Raw genomic sequence first — 10,285 nt, 5'->3', positions numbered from 1 at the left:
TAGGTTAAAAGGATCATAAGATTGAGAAGTAATTAAGAGACATTAAGACTATGTAAAGAAGCAATGATTGAGGAACATAAGTGTGAAAACAGTGTGATGCTCTTAGCCTTTATGGATTATTATTCTGTCTCTCAACTATACACATTATTTAGTTGTAAGGCTAAAGGAAGAAGTAGTGATTTAGGAACATAATCTGTTTGACATGTTTGCTTGGTGATGGGGGAGTGAAAATGTTGTGATGGTATTAGCTTTTATGGATGCTTGCACTTTCTATGAACTATACAGTACACAGTTATTTTGTTTAAAAGGGCACCTTCTTAAAAAAAATGTAAGTATGAGTTGGTTTTGAAATTTGCTTTCAGCAGCGGGTCTTATGTGCAGGTGTTATTTATGTGCCTTCCGACAGTCTATTATGCAGTCTTCAGCATTAAAAATTTTGGTTACTCGTGCCAAATATGGCATGTAACCAAATTTCCATAAAGTTAATTGAAGTATCTAGTCTTTTTAACTCTAATTCTGCTATGTTGGTTGAAGCTGTATCTCTGATGCAGAAAATCTTTATGAAAAAGTATTACATCTCTGAAGTAAAGCAATGCCTTTTTATGTTTATATCGCATTTGCATTAGTGAAGTGATGTCTAATCTTTGATCTTGCAAGTTTAAATGGACATATAATTTTATCTCAGGTGTGTGGAAACATGCCAAGAGCGAGGGACATGATGATTATGGACTTCTAGTGAGTGAGAAGGCTAGGAAATACGCCATTGTCAAGGAGCTTGACAATGTTGTTGACCTCAAAGACGGAACTGTGGTCCTTCAATATGAGGTTCGCCTCCAGGAGGGACTTGAGTGTGGTGGTGCCTACCTAAAATACCTCCGTCCCCAGGAAGCAGGTTGGACTGCAAAGGGTTTTGATAATGCGTCCCCCTATACGGTAATGTTTGGACCAGATAAATGTGGAGCCACAAACAAGGTGCACTTCATTTTGAAACATAAGAATCCTAAGAGTGGGGAGTTCATTGAGCACCACCTCAAGTTTCCTCCTTCCGTACCGTCTGACAAACTAACCCATGTTTACACTGCTGTGTTGAAACCGGACAATGAAGTTCTGATCTTTGTTGATGGGGAAGAAAAAAAGAAGGCTAACTTCCTTTCAGCTGATGATTTTGAGCCTCCACTCATTCCTGCTGAGACCATTCCAGACCCAGAAGACAAGAAGCCCGAGGACTGGGACGAGAGAGCCAAAATTCCAGACCCTGATGCTAAGAAACCAGATGATTGGGATGAGGACGCACCAATGGAAATTGAAGATGAGGAAGCTGAGAAGCCTGAAGGATGGTTGGATGATGAGCCTGAGGAGATCGATAATCCCGAGGCCACAAAGCCTGAAGATTGGGATGATGAGGAGGATGGTTTATGGGAGGCTCCAAAAACTGACAACCCAAAATGTGAGGAAGCTCCTGGATGTGGGGAGTGGAAAAGACCAATGAAGAGAAATCCAGCTTACAAGGGAAAATGGCATGCTCCACTGATTGACAACCCCAATTACAAGGGTATATGGAAGCCCAGGGATATCCCAAATCCCGACTATTTTGAACTTGACAAACCCAACTTTGAGCCAATTGCAGCTATTGGCATTGAGATATGGACAATGCAAGATGGCATATTGTTTGACAATATCTTGATAGCAAGTGATGAAAAAGTTGCTGAATCATACAGGAAGACTGCCTGGAAACCCAAGTTTGACGTAGAGAAGGAGAAGCAAAAAGCCGAGGAAACAGCAGAATCTGGTGGTCTCAAAAGATACCAGGTATAGGACTAAACTTTCTTTACCATCTAATTTCTATGCGTTAGATTTATTCTCATTTCACACAACTTGAAATATTTGGCAATACTTTGCAGAAAGTAGTATTTGACCTCCTCTACAAGGTAGCTGACGTCCCGTTCTTGGGCGAACACAAGGCCAAAGTACTGGTAAGTGTAGGAACTACTGTTTTGTTTCATTGAAGGGTTTCATTTTGCTGCAAGTATCTAATATAATCTCGACTTATTTTTCCAGGATCTTCTCGAGAAAGCTGAGGCACAACCCAATCTCACAGTTAGTGTTGTCATCTCAGTCGTAGTTGTTTTCTTCTCAATTCTATTGAAGCTCATCTTTGGTGGGAAGAAGCAGCCGCAGCCGAAGCCGGTAAGCACCAATATCCGTGCCATCTTAGTTAAAAGAACAAATCAATGAAAGAACCCCCACCTGTTTGTCTTTTTTCTTATGTCTCTGCTGTGTATGTATATCTGCAGGCTAGAGCTAGTGCAGAGACTGAAAAAACTGATGCAGCTGAAACTTCCACTTCCAATAGTCAAGCCACAGAGGAGAAGGAAGAGCAGAGTGAGGATGCTGCAGCTGCTCCTCGTAGGAGGACTAGGCGCGACAATTAGGATTGGTAAGGCACTCGCACGGAGCGACAATTAGGATGGGAAATGGCACTAATGACCTCAGTCGGGCTTCTTTTAGATTTTTGAGCTAGTTGTTTTCCTGTTGTTTTTTTTTTGTCCTCTTCTCTTTCCTCAAATTCTTGATGACCAAGACGAGCATGTTTTTCCAGCAATATGCTTCCCCGCAAAACAAGCATGTATCTCTGTAGTGTATATGGGACAATTTTTATCTGGATGTCGATTGATCAGAATATCCTCCCTATATCATAGATTTCAAAAGAATAGAATATTCTTGTTTGTTTCTTTTGTAAAGGTCGTTGTCCTTCTAAAATTTGTTTAATTTTGTTAGAGGTCCCTTTAATTAATTTGATATTGAACTAAACATAACTCCAGGCTTCGACAGTTGCAACCTCACAGCCATCAGCACTCCAACCCAATTCCTGACAATCAGTTAGATAGTTTTGTGCGGCTTACTTTAGATCGTTTTGTGCGGCTTACCAACTAAGGGCCATTTTGATGAGGCTTCTGACGTGCCGATAGTTCAACGCCTAGTAGTAAATAAAAGCATAAGTAAACTTCAACTAAAGGATACTATTCTATTCATTTAAATTTTAACTATTTAGTGTTCATAATCTTTTAACATATAAAACAGATAAATGTAAGTGTTATTAAATGCTCACGATGCTTGTAATTTTACAAAATCAAGGTATAATAAAGTATACTTTTAGTTAAAAAAAAAAACTAAAATTTTCATTGATTGAGAAATGATTAAAGAAATTAAATAAGAATATGATGTAAAAAAATATTCATAATAAATAGTAATTTATTAAGAGACATGTAAATCAAAAATATGAAAAGTACTTAGAAGAGAGGGAGTGTAAGATTTTCAAGTAAGCAATTAGCGTCGCGGAGTTGATGTGAAAATCGGAAAGATCCAAAATGCAATAAACAAAATATCTACATACCTTAAAATAGATATTGAAATTTTGAAACCAAAAATAAAAGCGGGCAGGGGTTGTGCCCTTTAAGATTACAGGTAATAGATAGAAAAAATGGATAACAATTGGCTACATATAACAAACAACGAAGATGACTACACCTCAGTTATTAACATTATTAAAAAAATTACTCCCTCAGTTTGAAAAAAAAGGAATGATTATTTTTTTTTAGTCCTTTTAAAAAAAAATGATTCTTTTTTTTTTAACAGTAACTTTTTAATTTTAACTTTTTACGTGATATGACATTTTGATATATTTAACATATTTTTAATTTAAAAGCGTAAGATTTAAATTTTTATTTTATTTTTTTAAATTTCGTGTCAAGTTAATTTCTTTTTTTTTATGGTGTGTTTTCTAAGCGATAGTAGATCTTTTAAAATAATTTTTAAATGTGATATTAGATCTAGCTCAACAACTCAACTAAACAATACTCCTACCTTTTACTAATTATTAAACAAATTTGGAAAGTTCAGTCGATAAGGAGTGGAAAGGAAGCTGATGATCCTATAATTTGGTGCATTTAACTGCCGGAAATCTAGTTCCTCATGGCAAGTGAAAAGGGTCTTCTGACACGTTCAGTTCGTTGGTTGTTGCTGTTGCACATATTGGTGCTTCTATTTAACTATGTTTCTTCATCAGGATATCCTGGGGATTTTACTTGCAGCAGTTCTACAGATATGGTAAATGAAGAATCTCATCTCCAGCTTGTTATTGAAAAGCTTAAACGCCCAAAGATATTACTATCACTGGCGACAAGTGGTCAACTTTAGCATGTATACTTCTTCTTGTCATCAAACTATACATGTGTTTTCAGTGTAAATTTCACGTATGGTCACGTACAACCTGAAATTTCCAAATTTCCAGTAGATAACTCTTTTTTTTTTTTTTTTTATAAATTTATTTATAAATGCAATAAACAAAATTCAATTAAAAAGCTCCGACCAAACCCAAAATCCATATGAAGAATCAGGTTGAAACATTGTTTCCTCCTCACTAATTTTCAACAGCTTTTTGTTTGGGGGATGGTGGGGGGGAAGTGTGGTTCTGTACTCCTGTTCTGTTCTTTTGATAGTTTACTTTCTTCATTTGGATTTTTAATTGAACTTTTTATCTATTACTACATAGTTTTTCAGAAAAGGTAAAAGATGAGTTGTCCATCAGAAAGCATTTTCAGGTTGTCTGATTTTTGTGTTAATATAGTTAAAGTTTGGTGATTTTTGTGAAAAAAATTGATAGTTACATGACCATCTGTATCATTTGGAAAGCAGTTCTAAATTTCTAGACTTTGGTGTTTTCTGTCTAATTATGTGATCGTTAATCAGGAAAGTGAAAAATTGGGTCTTGAAAACCCCTTGGAAGAGGCCAAACATCTTCCGGTTTGTGAATGTGGATTCAAAATGTTGGACTCCAGCTTCTTGAGTAAGAAGAAGGTACTATTGTGACATTTTAATTTTTCTGGTTATCCTTCTAGCTCTGAACTAGAATATAAAGCAAGACTATATATTTGACAATAACGTTCATTCCTTTCAGATGCTTGAAATCCAAAAGGGAGCAAACGACTTCAACAGACCTATAATCAGATCTAACCGAAAGTTGGTTGCCACTACTGATGGAGGTCTGCATAACCCGTCTTGTTTAGTCTTCAATTCAGCATGGAAGGTCCAACAGATAGAAAATGAACCAAATAAAAAGATCAATTATCCATCACCTGTTGGTATTCAGAGACCAAAAAGTGATGAGGATATCGCGTTCCAGAGTGTAAGTGATCCCATAGTAGGACTTACGTGCTCAAATTTATAAAACATTCCGTCTAATCATGCACCCATGCTGTTATATCAGATTCTTGAACTCGGGCAGCTTCTCAAGGAAAATCTTATCACATCGGTGGAGCTGACTGGAATTTTCTTGAAGAGACTGAAGAGGTGTTTGAACTAGTGTTTGCTTCCAATTCTTTTATTGTTATTGGTATCTAGTCCTCATAATGAAATATCTACTGGGGATGTCTCAGGTATGGTCCTGTTCTTGAGTCCGTCAATGTAATTACGGAAGAATTAGCATACAAACAAGCAAAAGAGGCTGACCAACTGCTTGCTGAAGGCAAATATCTGGGTAACAGTCTGCTCATTTCCTCTCCGCTAGCCTCTTTCACGTATTTCCTATTCACCTTCATAATATTGGATTTTCCATCAATCGATGAATGAACTATGCCTCAATAATAATGATTCATGTTAGATCGCCATAGATGTCAAGGACCTTTACATCTGAAAAAGGTAATGGTGTACATCCAAATTCTCCATAAAGAAAAATAAAATGTGAGCATCATAACTACAATGGAAGAAAATGATTTATGTTTATCAGCGGTATTAAAATTAGACCATCGAAATTATACACCTAATCAGGGAAATCCTAAATCTTCAGGCTGCAATATTCTCCAATTTCTTCGGACTGATCTTCTCTTGATGCTGAGGTTGTTCATTTCCTATAGTTCCGTTTTCCACCGATAGTAATTAATGCTTCCTTCACTTCTCACCTAATGCTCTGAAATAATTTTCCCTGATTTATTTTTTTACTTTAGAGGAATTTAGGGCATAGGTAGCTTCTTATTCCTTGGTACTTCTTTATTAAATGTGGAGAGTAATACAAAAAATGTTTTTTCCAACTTTTTGTTTGATCACTTTTCCTTGTGTCACTAATAGCCTCATAACCCTTTTTAACAATATTTTGCTCTCTCAAAGGATTACAAGTATAACATCTTCTTTTCTATATAGGTCCTCTTCATGGGATTCCCAATGGTCTTAAGGAGATCATAGCAGTACCTAACTATACCACAACATGGGGTTCAACATCTTTTAAAGACCAAGTTCTTGATATTGAAGCTTGGGCTTATAAGAGGTATAACTAACTAATCATGATATCAATGACATATGAGGCCAGATCTAGACACCCATTCTTACTGTGCGTGTATTTTAGTAATATAGATATGGTTGATGCAGGCTGAAATCTGCCGGGGCAGTTCTTGTTGCAAAGTTAGTAACTGGTTCTTTAGCATATGCTGACATCTGGTTTGGTGGAAGAACAAGAAACCCGTGGAATATCGAGGAATATTCTACAGGATCATCAGCAGGGTCTGCTTCTTGCACCTCAGCAGGTATCCATGAGCTATTGATCTATCCCTGATTAGATTCCGATCTATGCATCCTGCCTTCTAAATTTGCAAATATGACAATTCTGCTCGATGTTTTATGACTTATTAGTACGCAGAACATATTGTTTGAGAGAGAGAGAGACTGGTATTGCAGGTTTGGTTCCGTTTGCAATCGGTTCAGAAACTGCCGGCTCCATTACCTTTCCAGCTTCTCGCTGTGGCGTGACGGCGCTGCGGCCCACTTTTGGAGCTGTTGGTCGAACGGGTATTATGAGCATAGCTGAAAGCTTGGTACTTAATATTTCTTCCACAGTGCAATTCTCTTTCCTAATACTAGTTTTTAGTATAATACACTGAAATCTAACTTCTTGTCAGGATAAATTAGGCCCTTTTTGTAGAAATTCTGTGGATTGTGCAATTGTTCTGGATGCCATTCGAGGGAAGGACCCAGAGTTGATATCACAAAGCTCACTGTTGGATATCTTGAGGATGCTGATATGGAAGTAAGTAAATATTTTCCAGTATTGGAATGGGGCTGTGTTAATTAGGTTCTGTATCCTATTTGATGAATGTCTTACCTGGATTGCATTGTCATGGCGATGACAGGTTGTTCACGTACTCCAATCAAAAGGAGCGAATATGGTCCCATTTAACCTGAGTTACACTGTTGATTCTTTCCAAGGTATCCTCAATTTCACAATGGATGTTGAGATGTTGGCTCACTTTGACAAATGGCAGCGCTCAAATCTGGATGATGAATTTGAAGACCAAGATAAATGGCCTATTAGACTTCGCCGAGCACGTGCCATATCTGCCGTTGACTATTTTCAGGTTATTATCTTGATCTACAAAGTTTCTCTTGGTTTAGATGTTTAAAACTGTATGTTTGATTAATTATCACTGGTATAGGATGAAAAACCTTAATTAATTAAATTCTTTCAGACATCTCAAAATCTGAATGGAGGTGTTAATCCACTTTTATACAGTTGTTCAAAATTTGGCAATGCTAAGATCAATACGTGTATGATATTTCACCAGGCACAAAGAGCTAGAGGTATGTTGATTCAGCAAGTGAGAGAAAGTTTCAAAGTTGATGCATTTATTGGAAATGCAACTGAGTGGGAGAAAGTTTGTCTTGGCAATCTTGTGGGTATTCCAGTAGTAGTTGTTCCAACAGGATTCAAAAAGATATCTGATGCACCGTCAAATGATACTCGAAGGAGAAAAACAGTAACTACGGGCATATATGCTCCTCCAGACCATGATCATGTCGTAAGTGTTCTTTAGTTATGATCCTCTTGTTTTTAGTGTAGTAGCAATGTGTAAAGGATGTATGTAGTATATATTATTTTGATCTTGGAAAGATGTATCGTCGTACCTTTGCTGTTGAGTCATGGGTATTTCTGGACTCAAACAACAATTGGATGGCTTTGAACTTCTAATTTTGCTGCTTATTCTTTCACGCACTCGTTGATTTTGTTTGTTTCGTTTATGTCCAGGCCTTGGCTTTAGCAATGGCTTATCAATCAGTCACCGATCATCATAAGCAGCGACCACCAATCGATGACCTTGGGCCAAATGATTCAATTCCGGACTCACCAAAATCCCTGTAGTTGGGTTGAACTTGAAGGTTGTTTATGCTCTCTCAAGTGCTTCATATGAACCTACATTTTCTCGAGCCTGGTGTTATTCAGACACGTTTATAGTGGTTAAAACATGAATAGGAGTTCTCTGTCTGGGCCATGAGGAAGAGAAAATTCTGTCTACTTCCTCCCATCCCTCTCTTTTATGGTTCTAATTTTGTGAAATTTCTTCTTTACTTTTTGATCTGTAAAGGATTTTAACTTGGTATGTAGTGGATTGTTTATCCAAGCTGAAGAGTATCACTTTTTTTTAATTTATAACTGCGGTGCCCTGGCCACTTTTCGTGCCTATCAACTAAATTCACGTGATACCTGTCACCTCCCATAAACAATAGATACCAGATAACTGTATCCTCCAAAACTAGGCATGGGTGACTCAAGAATAAGGCTAGTAAAACGTTTGTTTTAGCCTCAAAAATTTTAATATGAATTTTATGATTTTAATCTCACTTAAAATAATATTAAAAATTATAAAATATGAAAGATAAAAAATTTAAATTAAATTTAAAAAAAAGAATTATCTACATTTGTTTAAAATTTTTAAAACTTTTTATCGAATCATCATATTAATAAATAAAGTTTTCACAATAATATTCAAAGTAATGTATTGCAAACAAATTCCTAATATCTTATTAATTAAAATTAGAGCTTAATTTTATAAATAGAAAAATTACTATATGAAGTTTAATGCATAATGTCTTCTAATAATAGTACTACACTAAAAAAAATAGTGCACAAGAATAAAAAAATAACACTAACTTATTGATAATATTTTTATTATGTTGATATATTTAAGGCCTCGTATTAAAATTTGGCTTTAAGTCACTAATTTTATTGAGACGAACTAGGATAGATGGAAGAGGATTTTAAGATATTGTTAAATAATTTCCTTTACTTTGATTTTAGATTTACTTCATCCGATTGTTTAAGCACTTTATTAACCATGATTTTATACTTATTGACAGATGAATTTGGAACCGACGCAAGATACTGTCAAGCAACTTTTGTCATTTTATTGTTAATGAGTGATGATTGAAGTACGTTTATCTCCATTTGTCATTTTATTGTTAATGAGTGATGATTGAAGTAAATATACACGTTTATTTCCATACTAGATGTCAGTTGTTCGTGTGCGGACCCAATATTTATCTTTTTGTACGTGAAAATTTGTTGGAACACAAATTTAGTTGTAAAAACTTATTTACTCTGCAGTAATAGAATGATGTTAAATTGTTCATATACATACAATTTAAAATTAGTATCCACAAATTGAATAAAGTAACATGACGAAATCACCTGAATCTTTTTTTTTTTTTAAAACTGTCCTGCTCTCATAGTAAGTTGAACATCAAACATATCAATTGAGATTTAGAATGATAAAACACTACTATAAATTCTAAGGTTGTACATACATGTTTGATAACTTCTTTGATGTGTAGAATAAGGAATCAGGACTTGAATTATAGAATCAAAGCATGATTTATTTTAGAATTTCCAAAATCATAAATTATTGTAAAAATGAGATGACCAAAGAAATTGCCTGAAAGAAAAAATATAAGCACAACTACCCTGTATTCTATGGTAGAATTGGAAATCGTAACGATAAATAGTGCTTGCAGTGGATGGGGAGAATTTATAATCCCTTGAGGAGCTGTTGAAGACCTGCAGAAATACAAAACATCTTCTTTTTTTTTTTTTAATGATGAAAGATTTCTTAACGACATAAAAAAACACATCAACTGCAATTAACACACATCAACTTTGGTTGCTGATAATTAATTATATAGCAAAATAACACGTAAATTTGTATTTCTTGGTCATTAACCACAACAATATGTATCTTACTGTCACGATCTGACCCCGGTCCTAATCGTGACGGATATCTCAAGCCCACCTTGAGCCTGTCCAAAACATAATACATAACAAAGAGCAGAAGACAACCACGCATGATAAGATAGTAAATCGATGGAATGACTAAGATTTTCGGAGGATGAAAGCTCACCACTTCACCGCGAACCAACTGACGAACCTGGATCACCTAACGCGCTGCACAGGGATAAAGAGGTGTCC

General features: G+C 35.7%; 1 protein-coding gene and 1 pseudogene across 1 annotated transcript; both read left to right on the top strand.

The window, feature by feature from the left end:
- Nucleotides 1–685: 685 nt before the first annotated feature.
- On the top strand, nt 686–2,741 carry LOC107862096 (calnexin homolog 1; the record flags this gene model as incomplete). Its single annotated transcript, XM_016707546.2, is given in 4 exon segments — nt 686–1,809; nt 1,902–1,973; nt 2,059–2,187; nt 2,295–2,741. Coding segments are annotated over 4 exon segments (1,463 nt in total), but the record flags the coding sequence as incomplete, so codon positions are not given.
- Nucleotides 2,742–3,813: 1,072 nt separating this feature from the next.
- LOC107862095 lies at nt 3,814–8,473 on the top strand (annotated as a pseudogene).
- The last annotated feature ends 1,812 nt before the right edge of the window (nt 8,474–10,285 follow it).

The sequence above is a fragment of the Capsicum annuum genome, chromosome 3, assembly GCF_002878395.1.
Source record: "Capsicum annuum cultivar UCD-10X-F1 chromosome 3, UCD10Xv1.1, whole genome shotgun sequence".
Taxonomy (NCBI): domain Eukaryota; kingdom Viridiplantae; phylum Streptophyta; class Magnoliopsida; order Solanales; family Solanaceae; genus Capsicum; species Capsicum annuum.
This window is presented reverse-complemented; position numbering and strand designations above follow the sequence as displayed.